This window comes from Sparus aurata, chromosome 9 (assembly GCF_900880675.1).
Source record: "Sparus aurata chromosome 9, fSpaAur1.1, whole genome shotgun sequence".
NCBI lineage: Eukaryota > Metazoa > Chordata > Actinopteri > Spariformes > Sparidae > Sparus > Sparus aurata.
The window spans coordinates 20,969,217-20,985,087 of NC_044195.1; the positions used below are offsets into that span (position 1 = coordinate 20,969,217).

At 39.3% G+C, this 15,871-nt stretch overlaps 1 protein-coding gene across 3 annotated transcripts in view; it reads right to left on the bottom strand.

Annotated features, from left to right (window-relative positions):
* Positions 1 to 209: 209 nt before the first annotated feature.
* Positions 210 to 15,871, bottom strand: part of galnt13 (polypeptide N-acetylgalactosaminyltransferase 13) — a 44,711-nt gene continuing 29,049 nt past the window's right edge. Inside the window, exons 10-14 of one of the 3 annotated variants that reach the window (XM_030429323.1) lie at positions 13,497 to 13,595; positions 12,455 to 12,589; positions 12,127 to 12,156; positions 8,216 to 8,426; positions 2,855 to 2,986 (exon numbers count right to left, since the gene is read on the bottom strand). In XM_030429323.1, the coding sequence (XP_030285183.1) occupies positions 8,241 to 8,426; positions 12,127 to 12,156; positions 12,455 to 12,589; positions 13,497 to 13,595 (450 nt within the window). In that variant the 3' untranslated portion in view covers positions 2,855 to 2,986; positions 8,216 to 8,240. Of the gene's footprint in view, positions 2,987 to 8,215; positions 8,427 to 12,126; positions 12,157 to 12,454; positions 12,590 to 13,496; positions 13,596 to 15,871 lie in introns of all 3 variants that reach the window. The other 2 variants (XM_030429324.1, XM_030429325.1) reach the window with 2 other exon arrangements.

The following is a 15,871-nucleotide window of genomic DNA, read 5'->3' on the forward strand; positions in this document are numbered from 1 at the left end:
TATCTATATATCTATCTATCTATATCTATATATATATATATATATATTATATTTATATATATCTATATATATAATATATATATATAATATATATATATATATAGATATTATATATGATCATCTATATATATATATACATATATATATATATATATATATATATATATATATATATATATATATATACATATATATAGTAAATAGTAAATATTCCAATCCAAGTTGGACAGACACCGATAGGCAATTAAGTTAGAATGATCAGCAGAAGTTAATCAGAAACCAGTGGGAATTTTCCAGGAAATATATTAAGGAAATGACCCGGTATTAACAGCTTCATGGAAAATCGCCACCCACTTACTATGAAACTTGCAGACCTAAATTGAAAATCAAGTGCCACCAAGAAGACTTTACATTCTCCTCTCTCATCACCAAAATAAATAAATCATCTAAAAAAACCAATGAACCAAATACAAAACAACTTTCTAAAGGCACACGTCACTATTCAGCTCCGAGACTTCATGATCTCTCCTCATATTAAAAAAAAATGTGAATATCTTACTAGCAGGAATCTGATAAAGGTGATGTGTTATTTGTTTAGCGATGACACTCTCAGACAGCCATGGTAACACAGTGCAGAATACAGTCATCATCATTTAGGGGAAAACTCTTACATTCATTTAAAATCAATTACATCTACTCGGAGCAGTGTCTCCATTACTTTCCATTTCCTACCAGCAGCCTCTCTTTTCGCTTAGTCAACAAGCCTGGTGTAAATAACCCTCCGAACAGTTTGTCGATCCAAAGAGACACCTCACATTTTCATCTGTGCGTCTAACTCTAATTCCTGTTTCACTTATATGGAACATTATGCAATCACTCAAGTCATTTTCTTGCCTTGCAGTCTATAAATATTTTTAGGCAGAGGTTTGAAATCTTCAGCTTATTGTTACAAACTAAAGACATCCAATAAATCCATAAAATCCATGATAAATAGAGCCAAACCAATGAAGCTGCCAACATTAGAGTATTACAGATATTATCTGCCGAAATGTCAAACGACAACTAACAAGAATTTGCAGTAGAGAAATGCCAAAGATAGAATGCTGATGAGTAAACCTGCTGGGTACATATTTGTTGGCATTTCTTGTATAGCCAATTTTTAAAGGGATGTTAATAAAAACATTGTTTAATTTGTTTTATGTTGAAGTCAAACCGAAATAATAAATGTCTCATCTGTGATTCCAGTGCTCCCTCTGTTAGTCACAAGGCGGGGCCAGGATGCTGAGGTTATAGGACTGCTTGTCACCGTTAGGTTTGACAATCTGAGCCAGCTAATACTACCTAGGCTGTTTCCTTTGTTTAGTGTTGGAAGAACACAGCACTGAGCGGGGCTGCGGTCAAATTGTCAAAAACATGTCAGAGGGAAGGAAGTGTGGAAGAGCATCATCTCCTTACCCTTCGCAAACAGCGGTCCAGTGCAGCCTGTGCTAAAGGGGATAGTGAAAGGAAGCAGTGAAGCAACTTTACTTAGCACTAAGAGAATTTTACTCAGCTAGGAACCTTCATAAGTAAAACCGACTATTTGACCACAGCCTTGGTGCTGAAATAACATCAACAAAAAAATAACGGCTTCTGAGAACTAGTTTCAATGTTAGCAAGCTAGGCTAACTAGCTTCAATGGAGCGCAATACAAATGTATGTCCTTTCACAGGCTGGATGCAGCTAGCTACCTATTTAACCCTATTAGCCGTGGGGAAAGAATCCCTAGAGTTTGTTTGGACTGGGATGAGTGACGTTGGATCACTGGGGAAGTCACCACGGATGACGAGAATCTCGGACCATCACCTCTTGCCGCTACGAAGTGGTATTACGAGACAGGACAGGCTGGGGCTAGCTGGTTAGCATGCTAACTTCAGTGTAATGTACATCTCTGCAACACAGTACATAGATCTCTTTGACATAATATCAGCACGGCTGTTTCTTCTGTTGATAGTGTTTGTTCAATTGATCTATTTTCATATTTGATATATATATTTCTTATATTAGTGATGTTCTATAACATCAAGGTTTGAGGCACCATTCACACTGGACACAAGTGTGTCTAATCCTAAAAACTACACAACAGCTGTAGTATCAATCAAATTCAAATTTCAGTTTGACTTTGAATCTATATTTAATTGTATCTACAGCAGTCAACATCAGTGTCTGCTTCACAACTCCAGTACTGGTTGGGCTCTATTAACAACATCACTTCCCTGTTATCTTAATGTAGCACAGACACTGATATGGAAAGAGGTGAGCAGCAGTTATAACAACAACAGTCTTGCTTTTAAGATTGTACCTACAGTGAGAACCAAAGCACTGCATGTACTGTACACAGCACGAGGAAGGAAGGTCATTTACAGAGCAGGCCATCGCGGAGACGTGCCTTGCAGTATTCTTGTTGTAGATGTTCTTCGGTTTGTTTGTCCAGCAGCTAAGCAGCAGTATGAGCAGCACAGTGGATGCAGGGCTAGCAGCTGGCTGACTGGAGAGTGCTTCGATTTTAGTGTTCTCCATAAACAGAGCTCACACACACACATCGTTCTCCTTGCCTGGACATGACGAGGTCCCCAAAGCCACAGCTCGTCATGGCTGGGCCGGCCTCTGTCAAACCTGTAAAAGGAGACACTTCCGTAATGGAAGATAAGCTGCTGCTGCTGCCTGGAATCTCTGCATTCGCTGGCCAGGCTGACACAGGAAGAGGCGTATGATGTGTTTGGTAAGAGCCACCTGGTGAGGGTGTGGAGAGCCAGGACTGGTTAAGATGAGAGTGGTTGGGGGGGGCAGAGGCGAGGGCGAGGGATCAGACGCTCAGGGTCATGTTACGGAGCAGCCACTGCTGAGAGCGGCTGTCGTTGCAGTCTCTCAGGGTGGGCACCATCTTGTCCTCCTCAGACGGCATGTCCAGACACTGGTTGCTGTTCACGTGCAGCAGTGTGAGTCGCTGGAGAGAGGAAGATGACAAGAGTTAGACAGATGTAAACATGTAAACATTAATGTAGAAACTCAAGCAAATAATCCAGCACTCCAATTGTTTTTAAAGGGGCTCTATGGTACAATTTGTAGCAATTTACATGTTTTAATCACTTTTTTGTTGGTTAAATGTAAGTGGATTGTAATGTGACATGAAAAACGAGACCTTCCCCGTCACTTTTGGTGGCCTGTACATCCCTGTGAAAGATTTGTTTGAGATTTCGCTGCTGAGGTCAGTGCATCTTTTTGACATTACATTTTCTTTTCATAAACAGATATTAAAAAACTAAATTTGAGCCGTTATTTGATTTTAATTAAAAATATTATTTTAATTTATTCATTTGTTATTTAATTTGGCTTGCTTTAATTGTCAATGACCACATCTGGTCTTAGAATATAGAAAAAAAAACCATTTTAACCACAAAAAAGAAGAAAAAAGTGCTTTGTATTTCAGTTCTAATGTTCTTATTTTTAAAACAAAAATGTTTTTCAAAAATGTTTTTATTACCTGATAAGAAGATTAAAAGACCAAAAGATACATTGGGCAGCCGGATAGTGGATTTCATTGTGAAGGATACTGTTAAAAGAGTTAAATCTTAGTTAGAGCCAGCTAGCAAAAACAACCGACCAGCTTCCAGCACAACACAGAAGGTCTACAGAGCCCCTTTAATATATTGTCTGTTTTTCAGAGTTAGTGTTTCCCTCAACTTGCTTCATCGACTGTAGTCCAGCTCCTCTGTGGAGAAAGTTGAATCCACCTGGATGACTAAGACAAAACCTTCACAGACACACTTCAACTATTGATTTCCCACATTTCACAAAAATACCTCTCGACACGGTAAACAGCCTGAGCGTGTTACGGTCGGTGACTGTAGCTCGAGCAAGAAAAGAAACAATAGGAACATCAAGAGAGCAGGATGTTCTAGTCAAGAGAAAGTGAGAGTTGAGCCCCTTATACAACACAACGTGCAGCGAGGCTGCTCGGAGAATTGAGGCTCCTGTTAGCGAGGAAGCTGTTATCACTGCCACTTTATAGGGAGGATTTCTCTGTGAGCGAATGTTGAGTGGAGATTTTTTTTGTTGATTATTACCGGGGGGGGGGGGGGAGATGGCTCAATACGAGCACCACCCTGCCCCTACACCACCAACCAACACACACGTCAATGTACACCTCCCAAAGGCTGTTGCTGCAGGAACGCTTTAGTACAAAAATCTATAACAGAGACCTGACCATGATCTGTAGTCATGTCTCCTTTTAAATATTTTATCACCGAGGTGGTTTGATCTGCTAGATTGTTTTCAGCAGCAGAGGAAAAGTACCCAAAAGTCATATTCTGTTCAAATGTAACAAAAGAAGACATCCATACTTAGTATTTAAATATTGTATTGAGTTTTGAGTACAGTGCTTGAGTTAATGCACTTACATTCTAGCACTGATACTACTGAATGATTATAGGAATACTACAGGCACAGTCATCTCCTTGTCACTTTGATCATCACGATGACACTACCGTCAAGTGTTTAAGCAACAATACAGTATACAACATGGCATCTATAATATATCATTTACCTAATATAATAGATGCAAGACAGAATTGAGAGAAGGATTGAGAGAAAAAGGCAAAATTACAAATCAATCTGCTATTTAAACAGCACGGAAAGCACCATGGATTATCAATACACGATATTTCAGAGTTTCAGGGCCAAAGACTCTAACTTGCACAAACCTTAAGGGATACAGGATCAATGAGTGAGGCAGAATAGACTGATATATTCAACTGAACAACTCCTCTCCCCACAGCACTCTATCTGCTACTAGGGGATAGAGACGGAGCATGACAGGTTTACAAGGAGGATTCATTTTGGTCATTGTTGCTAACAAGGTTGATGGCATCTCCCTCAAATCATCTACTGCCATTTAACATCAGAATAAAAAGAAAAAAGTCCAACAAAAAAGCCTGAGAGGAGCTTGTTTCTCTACTCCGACTGAAACCAAACAGCTGCATATGTAATATCGTGGACATCTGGGATAATCTAATGAGTTGTTGTAATGGTGGCCAGTAGCACCGATCCCACTGATGATCATCTCCCCAGTCTGCAGCACATAGCAGTTTTCTGTCTCTTTCGTCACGATTTACACTCCGCATACTGTCGCCCTGTCACTGCGCTCTGTTTTATCACACAAACCAGAAGAGCCAGAAGACAGGAACAAGTGCTTTTAAAATGTCCAGACCGGAGAAGCACACCTGTTGTGATGAGCTGAACTCGAGCGTCACATGAGCATGTACCGAAAAGAAATCCTCCGTGGCTCCGGAGCTCCGGAGAGAACACCCCCCACTAACAACTGGCAGAGAGCTCTCAATGGCCTTGATTAACCATTTATGTTCATTCCCTCAGAAGTCACACTTCCGCAATTTCGTCCCTCACTCAAGTTGCTTTTTCTGGTCCTAATGATCGCATGTGGAGAAGTAAGGGGAAACTGAAGTTGGTTTGTGTGGAGAGGAAGAGCTTCTGCTGAGGAAAACATTGACAGAAAAGAATAAGTGGGAAAATTGTGACTTTAGGATGATCTATTGGCAGAAATGGAATATAGTATTTATATCTATGTTTTTAATTCATGGCTGAAGCTAAGAATTTAGACAGTACAGAACAAACAAACCAAACACTGGCTCTAAAGCATCTTTTGGCGTGAGGTGAGGGGTATTCAGCTGGTTGCAATACGAATCCACACTGCTAGATGCCACTAAATCCTACACACTGGACCTTAAAGTGATGTGATGTTTGTAAAAGATTAGATTTTAAAAATTCGAATCTGAAGTGATTTCTTTCTTCTGCACTTAGGTAACAAGAGTAGACCATCATAAATATAAAGGACCTGCAGACCTTGTTACTGCAAGTTAACCCAGCATCTTTTCACTTCGTGTTTTACACGATGTCTTACGTTTTACCTTTCCTTTGAGGAGCCTCTCTACTGTGCCCTCATCTGTTTTTTTTCTGTTTTAGCAAGAAAAAAGAAGGCAAGAAAAAAAAATGGCATTAAAACATGCACACTGGAAGGATTTCTCTCGTGGTCGAGTCATAATTCTTCATTAAAACGAGATTATGCTTCGACTGTTGACAGAGGATATTCAGACTAATGAGCACACAGACACACTCAGGCCATGTTTGATCTTAAGCTATAAAACAGGAGGGCCTGACATGCTCTGCCTGGAAACAAAGTGCACACACATACACACACACACCTTTCTTGAAGTACACACCGCAGACCGCCCTACAGGCACATTTGTTCAAACAGAGCAGGAACAAAGAGAGCAGGTGGTGTTCGACCTTACACACCTGTCAAAAAACGAAAAAAGAACAATAAAGTGGCTCTACAAAAGACATTTGACTTTTACTTTTTTATTCTTTCTTTATTAAAACAAATGATTCACTTTTTTAACAGCAGCGTTGACTCAGACTGAGGTGGAGCTCTCACTGCACAGTTTTAATAAGAAAATTTGAAATGTTAATTCTTTGCAGAGTTTGCAAATGACAGAGTATAATCAACAGATACTTTCTCTTTAAAGGCATATTCATGCATGGGGCTTCTCCCTGCTGGAAGTAGATCTACATTGCATTTATTTATAGATCTTATCTATAAATCATGAGAACCTGGCTTAGGCAATAATGAGAGTAGTATTTTTTCTTTCATTCAAAGATCCAAACCTGCTCTCGTAGGCAGAGATGGAAGCGAGGAGTGAAACAGACGTTGGGGAGAAGAACCATTCCTCATTTAATGAAAATACTAGAAATGCAGAGGTCCTGTCCTTTGCTCATCATTATTTCACGCCTCCTTTGGGGCATACAAAACTCCCATCTCAGCCTCCCAGCAAACCAACCGGTGTCTCTGGTGCAAGTGTGTGCACAGCTGAGACTGGCTAATTAAATGAGGACGGTTACTAACCATGAGGAACATTATCCTCCGTGTCACCAGGCAGCACGCTCGACTTGCAGAAAGGTACGAGAGCTCCTGTTTGATGTGATCTTTGTGCTGACTCTGGAAGGAGATCTAGAGGGATGTGCGGAACAGCGGATTTCTTTTTGTCTCAGGGCAGATTCAGGCAGCAGTCTCATTTGCTGTAATGGTGCTCTGCTCCCGTGTACGTGCTCTCCTCTTATGCCGGCTATGCCACAAGCACCTCTGAGTATGAACAACAAATCAGGCCATCTAACAGCAGGTCACTTTCCTTCCGCAACTCTGACACACACCAGCAGCCCCGGGAGCTCCTTACCCAATTTACCCTGCTTGGACACAAAAACTGTGGCATGCTACAGTGAAATTGCTCTTTAGCTTTTTGAGGGAAACAACAGTACAGGACTGAGGTGCAAAACTCCGTATAACTCAGCAGATCAGAAATGGCTGGAGAGAGAATGATGGGAAGAAGCAGAAAAATAACAACAGTAATGCTGAGCCTACAAATAAATGGAAATAAGCAACTGAGTGGTGAAAAGCACTGATTTGATTTGGGATTCGTCGCTTTGATAACATCTACGTGGCACACTGTGTACACAGCTGCTTCTGGCCAATGGGAGAGTGGCCTGAGAGGCCAGGGCTATGAAAGGCCAGTTCACAATGAAGGATCACTTCAAAGCAACTTGTAAACAATAGCGAGCCCATTTCAATCAGCCATGCATCTACATAATCAGCTAAAAATAAACACGTCCTCCTCCATCTCAGGCATCATTCACCAAACGCTGGCAGTCCACGGGCCAGCCGGTGGATTCTCACATCAAAATCAAATATTCATGTTGGAAAATAAATGTCAAATTAGATCTAATTTAGCATGAAGACTGGCTAAAGGTCTTGAGAGAGCACCTTATACACAGACACATCATGATGGGATATCTGTAATTGTACGATTTGCCTCATACGTTCCCCCTAAAAGGTCACCTGGAAAAGCTACTTACTTCTTCCTAAAACAATTTTCATGCCCGTTCTGACCAACACCTGAAGGATCATAACAGCCAGCTGTGCATTTATCTGTTCTCACTGACAAAAAATAGATAAACAAAGAATACTCAGCTACGACAATCAGCTACAAAAAGTCTGAACAGGTCAAAGGATCTACTTCTACTTCACAAACTACACTACGCTCACTGCACAGCAGCTAAAACTACCATCAGCTTGTACTCTCAGTCTAATGTTTACCATCCCGCTCACCTCAGGCCCTACAGCTGACAGGAACTTAGAGAAAATAATCAGTGGGGCTGAAGTAGAGGCGTCTGGCCACCTCCAGACGGGTGTAGTTGTGGAGGATCCAGTTCTGTACGGGACGGTTGTTACAGTACTCCACTGTGGGTCCGTAGGTGCCGTCCTCCAGACGGCTGATGGTCAGACATGATTGGGTGATGATGTGGAGGAAGGTGTGCTTCTGTGGTGGGCCGGGAGTGAAAGGGACAGATGGTGGAGAAGGTAAGTCTGAGAGTCATCAGGTATCGTTAAATTGATCCATCTGTTGTTCACAGACAACTTTTCCAGTTTAATAAAAAGGTGATTTTCAATGACAGTTAATTTAAACTGGAAGTTGTGTTTATTATTGAAGGTGTTTAAAGCCTTCACAGATGACCTTTAAACTAAATTCTGCTGCATCATTGTGAAAAGTACATAAAGTATTTACTGCAACAAGCATCAAATCATCACAACAGGAAACAACAACAACATTAAACTAAAGCTATTGGATGTAACAACTAATCAAAAAGGGAAGAAAATATCCAAACATCTGAGCCGAATTTCACCGGAGACATTTACCACACCGATAAATGATAAAGAGCCCTTAAATGAGACTATGCCTACCTAACGTTTTTTGATTATAAAGCCTATTTAAATAATAATATAAATCTTCTCCGTTTCAGTTTTGTATGGTTTTTGACGGATATTGTGATTGTGTTTTGTTTCAAGATCAGTGAGAATGATCATTTTTACTTTACAATTTGAATTTTTTGCTAAAGAACTATAATAAATCTTACATCTGGAGAACAGGCCAGGACATCTGTGCATAACTACAGCACTTCATTATGATGTTGTTTTGCTACACATTTTACCTTTATCATATAAATTCAAAATATATATTTTGAATCATTGTGGAGCTCTAACACTTACTCACACTCACCAGAAGCGGCTTATTACAAATGAACGACCCGAGCCATCAGCCAGAGTACAATGTAATGAAAGCAAGCAGGTTCTTTAATTGATAGTCGGCTGCCTTGAAAATCAATTATCAGTTAATCATTAATAATATATGAAATATGTTGGACACTTTCCCATTCTAACGTATTTAACCACTGACTGTGGCGACATATTGATCTATGATGAAAATCAAATGCCAAGGTATTGAATGAAACTAAATAACACAAAATAAGGACTTGCGGTCGTCTCCAATCTGTGATTATTCCAGTTTTTAAAAAATATTTCATCAGCAAGTATTTGCAATTTGTGGAACAAGATGCTTTTTTATGAAGTTGTGGCCATCAGGTTATTGATTCACACAATTTAAATCAATTAAATTCTTAACAACGATTAATTGATTAATGATTCATCATTAACACCCCTAAATGAAAGCCAATGCACAGTATCTTCATACGAATAACCAGCTGTGTAGTCAAACTGTCTCTGTCAGTGAACCATCTCGTGTCATGAACATGGGAACCTTCCTTGCCTCAACCATCCACTCCATGTGATCTGAATAAGACTTTGGTCTAATGATACTGTTGTTGTTTAAACACATTTCAGAATTTAACCTTTTCTTTCACATGACTCCATCTTCCTACACACCTGTCCACCAGGTGTGAATTAGATAACACTGAAGAACACGAGCTTTAATTACTCTGTTTTGGCTGAGGCAACCTGACACCTCTCAACTGGAAAACTACAGTAATTAAACTATCAGTCTCTACAACGCTAAAAAAACTTCACATGTATACCAAAGTAAAAAGTCACTATTAAAGAAGGAAGGCTGTCCGTCACAGTAGCGAATGAATGCAGCAAGAATATGGAAAAGTCAGGTATTCATGTGGAAGTGAAACTGATGAGCAGATGAAATGTTAATGGTACTGTAGTCGAGGACTCAGCCCTCTGTCTGTCTGTCACACTTGGGCTAAAAATAACCCCGGCCACCGACAGCGGTGAAACCCCGATGCTGTTTACAACAGAGACCAGTCCTCTTCGCTTATGAATTATTCACTGTCTTCGTATTAAGAATGCACCCGGAGAACAAAGTGTAATGACAGGATTTCTCCTTGGGTTTGTTCGCTGCTTGATGGAAAGGCCTTCAGGCTTCTTCACTTTGTCACATCTACATGTCGGAAAGAGGACATCTCAATCACTGACAGATAACACTGTATTCACTGCACTCTTTTATAACCGTCCCCTGAGTATAAAAGATGCTTTTCGAGTTGTATAATCCATAATGTACTTTGAGTTCTGAGTCAACAGAGCTCGAAGAGATTATTTTTGTTCTCCTGTGAGATTCAAAATGTCTCCGTTTTCCATTTATGAGCCTGTAACATCTGTTTCTGCTTTTGATTGAATACTGAAATTATAATAAAATAACAGCGAGCAGAAGCAGTTCTTTATTAAGTAAAATGAGAGCTGGCTCTTCAATATGCAAGTTTTTTTGGCTGATATTTACTTTCATGTTGGTGCAACAAATGAATAAACTGACTCACTCACACAGTTGTATGTTGTGTCACACAACATGAAATGCCTCAGGGTTAGGTTATTTGTTTTTCATCCTCAAAGACCATCAATGTTGCTTTGTTTTGATTTAGTTAGTTTTATTTTTAGCTCTGACATTTGGTTTTGCAGACTGGATATCAAGTTTCAATCATGACTTGGCCGCTTATCGTTTGTTTTTTAAGTGGCAGATGTGGAAGATTAATGGTGACTGTAAACTAAATGCGTCCAACCCGTTTATTTCGATGAGGGTAGATTAAGTAACAGACACACCTCTCCGTCTAAAGCAATACAAGTCAACAGCATCTAAAACTGCAGCCAAGAAAATAACCATAAAGTTGAATCAACACCCAGAAGCTGAGCATTACAACCCTCATGAGGGTAGGAGTTAACGCAGAACTGAGTGCATTTCTTCACTGTATTTCGCGTGATCAGAAATTAAATATCTGGTAACACTTTATTTTGATAGTCCACCTGCAGAGATTTTAGTTTTTATAACATTTCAACAGGTTATTGATAAAAGAAAGAACATGGAGACATGGTGAAACATTTGCTGAACATTTGTTAATGTAATGTTGAACAAATGTATAGTATAGGTTAGAGTAGTCCAACATATTTATTTTTCAATACATAAATTCTAAATGTTTACAAAGGGTTTCAATACTTTTTCTGCGGAATTGATACACAGGTACCAGCTGCGCCATCTAGCTTTCTATCCTCTCCAACAACGATTTCTCACACACGCACAAAAAAACATGATTTTCAAAGGCCAGATATAAAATGAAAAGAAAAGCTTATTTAAAAAATTGCTAAATTTAAAGCAAAATTATTTAGAAATGGGAATTTTGTGTGATTTGGCGCCCCCCACAGTTTGTGAGTGCAACACCAATGTCGTAAATACAAATCCCACTCAGGTCAGTAGTTGTACCACTGTAATTTGTCAGACATAATATAGATGCTAACTACAAACAAAATTAATTGTGTCATCACAATGTTATGTGTTGAAAACGTGTATGTTATCACATTAAATATTGATCTTTTTTAATGGTATTTTATGGACGTGAGACACATTCAACAAAATTAATCTGAAATTATGCCAGCATGTTTATAAATAATCACATATACTCTACATCTACAGAACTGTTGAACATCGAATAATAAGCCGTTGAAATGTCACAGATACTGTGTAATCTCTCTGTAGGCGAACTCTACAGAGAATGTCTTATGAATAAAACTAATAATTGCATTAGGATCAGAATCCATCAAATATTAAGGCTCCGGTTCACATCAAGATTTAAATGATCTATTCTACTTCACGGTGTAACATCACAACACAAAACTGTACGCACAGGAATCAAACAGTGGGGCAGTTCTTAGGAGCGATGACTTGGAAAGCTTACCTCGAAATCATATTCCCACTTGCCAACATACTATGTGAAAGGAGAAAACATGAGAAGCGAGACACAGCTGCTGGGAGGAAAACAGCAACTCAGCTCCTAGGCTGCTAAAAGACTGACACACAGCGCCACCTGGTGGCGGTATTAAGATACTCCAGTCCAGCAAAATCCTCACTGTGCTCCCAGAAATGTCCTCATGACAGACATAAACACATTCAATCTGCATTTCTTGAAATCATTTTTGTTTTCAGCCATTGGGTGTGAAGAGCATCCGCCTCCAGTAATAACAACAGCCTGTTTATGGACTAATTAGCTGCTTTGTGAATCCTACCTCGGCATCATACTCGAACATCTGATTGCCCCTCATGTGGTGACACTTGAGCATGACGACAGGTCCGTTGAGGCGGGATACGTCCAGACAGAGGTCGTCCGTCCTAATTTCTTTATCCGCTGTGTATGAGAACACCTGGTAACAAAAAGTCTTGCTCAGAAAGGACGACAATATTCATCATTTTGCACTCAAGAAATGTAAGCTATGATTGGTTTAAAATTCAACGGGTATGTGCTTATATCTATTTTCTATTTCACTTTGATTAACAGATTTGTGTTGTGAACTAGAGTCAGTTTCTGTGTAGATACGTGAAATGTGCTTTCTACAAATACATTATTTGACTCCAATAATCGTGGAAGAATTTTAGTTAAATAATTTACTTTTTAAATGAAATTATCAAAAGCTTTTCAAGAAGTAACCTTTTTTGTCGAAACGTCAAAGACAGCTTGCAGATATATCGTCTGAAGATAACATGCTAAACAGCAAGCACCAGGCCTGAAAACTTCTTTTTTCACAGCTGTCCAAAGCTCCTGTGCAAGTGGTGCAAACACGAACAGTCCCCTTTTAGTCCGGCGAGCTGCACAGCTAACTGAGCTAACAGTAGCTACAGTCATGGCTGTTTAAACAGAAAACAGGAAGCAGCAGGTAGCAGTTACTCTGGTGACATGCTGCCAGTACCTACTGGGAGTATGAATTCAACAAGTTGTCAAGTTTTCTCTTTTGTCTTAAAAGGTGCAATACTTAAGAATTGACCAAATCATGAACTCGAATTGTGTTGAAATAATGTGTTGACTTTAATTGACTTTTTCTGTCCAACCTGATGCGGCGAAGCTTTCAAGAAATGACAAAAATCAGAGTGAGAAAGCTCATGTATCCAAGACGAACATTAATTTAGAAGAGGTTTATTCTAGTCTTCTATTCGCAGCTCCAAGGAAATCTTCTTAAAAATTTAGTACTACTTAATCCTTTGAGGACATTGTGTGTAGACCATTTTATTCTAGACCACAAATAATAAATATTTTATTGAAGTGTTTCCCCTCACCTGGTTTCCACCCATGCCGTGACAGTTGAAGAAGCCGACTTTCTCGTTCTCCTTCCTCCCCATGTTGTCCACACACTGGTTGGTCTCGACATTTCTGATCTAGAGGCAGGGATAACAGTTGAAAGATTACAAGCTACTTAACTAATATGCATATTATATTAAACAATCATTCTGTGGAACACATATTTTTGAATACAGTTACAAACTTTGCAGATCTTGTGTTTCAGTGTTTTGATGAAAGTTTACAAGGCAAACACAACAACAACAACAACTGCCTTGAGTGTTACTGTGTGTTTTATTTATAACAGGCTACAATCCATATAGTGTATGCATGGGTTGACAGTCCTACAGGCTGCATGTCCAAACAGCAAAACAAATGTATTATGTTCAAAGCCAAACAAAGACCAGTGAGGTCATCATAAAAATTAAACGCATTTCTTATCAAACATTAATTGTCTCTGAAATAGTTTTCCTGCAAATGTTCAGACTTCTTGCTAAGTTTCAGTTTTAGATTCCTCCAGATTCACCATTACTCTCACATTTTGTATTATTTCTGCATAAAACTCAACAATTACTATGTTAATGGAGTAGTTGATTGACTGAAAATTAATTGGCATCTATTTTGAAATTCAGCTTATAGGGGTTAATGTTTCAGAAATTTGAAGACTTTACCTCAAACTTTTCTGACATTTCATAAACAAAATGATTATGTTGCAGAGTAACTTGCAGGCTGATCAATAATGGAAATGATCATTAGGTGGGAGGGAGTCGAGGTGAAGTCTGAACATTTATTCGTGTCGGCCTGACTTGTACACCATTCTTGGATCATAACACATCAGGTATGGAGTTAATCTTCACACTCTCAACTTCAAGATGAGACCAAATGTTCCTACAACAGACTATTTAAGGCTTAATTTTAGCTAGCTGTAAGCACCTTTACAATGTTGTAACACATTTTATAAAATGGCCAAGACTGCCTTCCTTAACATTGTGCCTTCTGCAATATGACCATTGTACATGCGTACATTGCAAAGTCAATGCTGAAGCGGTATATTGTGCAGCTCTATTTCCGTCCTTCCTCCCATGTTTTCCTACTATATCTTTAAATCCTTTTCACAGGAAACCCTCCCCCACAAACACACACATACACACACACACACACACACACACACACACACACACACACACACACACACACCTACCTACACATGTGCATTCTACAATTACACAATCTTAGCCGAACATTATATCCTTTATTTATTAATTTTTGGGGTTTTTTTTGTTGTTTGTTTTCCCCTCTTTTCTTTTTCTCTCATCGTTCCTGTTAACGCTCCTCCTCCTTCTTCTCTCATTTGTCTTGGCTTGTTTAAGTCCACTTCTCCTTAATGGACATCTTTCATTATTTCAGACATTTTATAAGTATAATGATTAATTGTTGATGAAAACAATGTTTCAGTTTTTCAGTGAGAACAGTTTCAGCTCTAAAATCATGTACAAAACAGATAATTTTGTGACGGATCATGTCACCAAATTATTTGAATCACAATTCCACTCATTATCTTCACTTTTAAAAACTGAAATGGAAAAGCGATCTGACTGCACAGCCTGAGAAACTCACATCTTCCACTAACTTTACAGTCGACTCAGCTCTCTAATGAACTGATACATTCAGATCGCTTAAAGCTGAGCTGGCTCTATATGTTGCCCAAGCAACTTATTATGCCTATCGTGCAGGAACAGAACGTTCATAATTAAGTGATATAAAACCTAATGGTTCCAGCTGTTAAAGAAAAGGCTGACTGTGTGTTCTGGGGGATGAGAATCAGTCAGGAGAAAGTCTGGTTTGGAGGAAGGAAGATGGAAGCTGGGCTGCTGCAGTGGCTAAAGAGAGAGAGAGGGCTTGTGCTGCAGTACATCAGAGCAGCTTGATGAAAAGAATCCTCTCATCCTCCAGCTGTATGAATGTTGGAGGATTACAAGCTCATTTGAACATGAGTTCTTCAACTGACATTACTTTTAAATGGCCTCCGTCTATCGCTCAGACAGCATGTCAGCGCCCGCTTTACCCTGTGCTGCACTGCTGTCGACACGGAGCCGAGGGCATCAAGAGGCAAATTCAGGTCTCTTGGAAAAAAATGTTTTCTGTGTTGAGGGGGAACTTTGTCTTAGCGGAACTTTTATCATCTTGAAAAACAATTAACTATGAATTCTAACACCTAAGCTGCACATTAACCCACAACTCCCACAATCCCCTTTTAATTTCTGTGGGAGCTACTTTGTAAATTCCATCTCTGGCTATTAAAGTAATCATCTGATGAAATATATCTCTAACTGGTTCAGATTTCTAGAGGAGATAGTAAATATTTACAAAATAA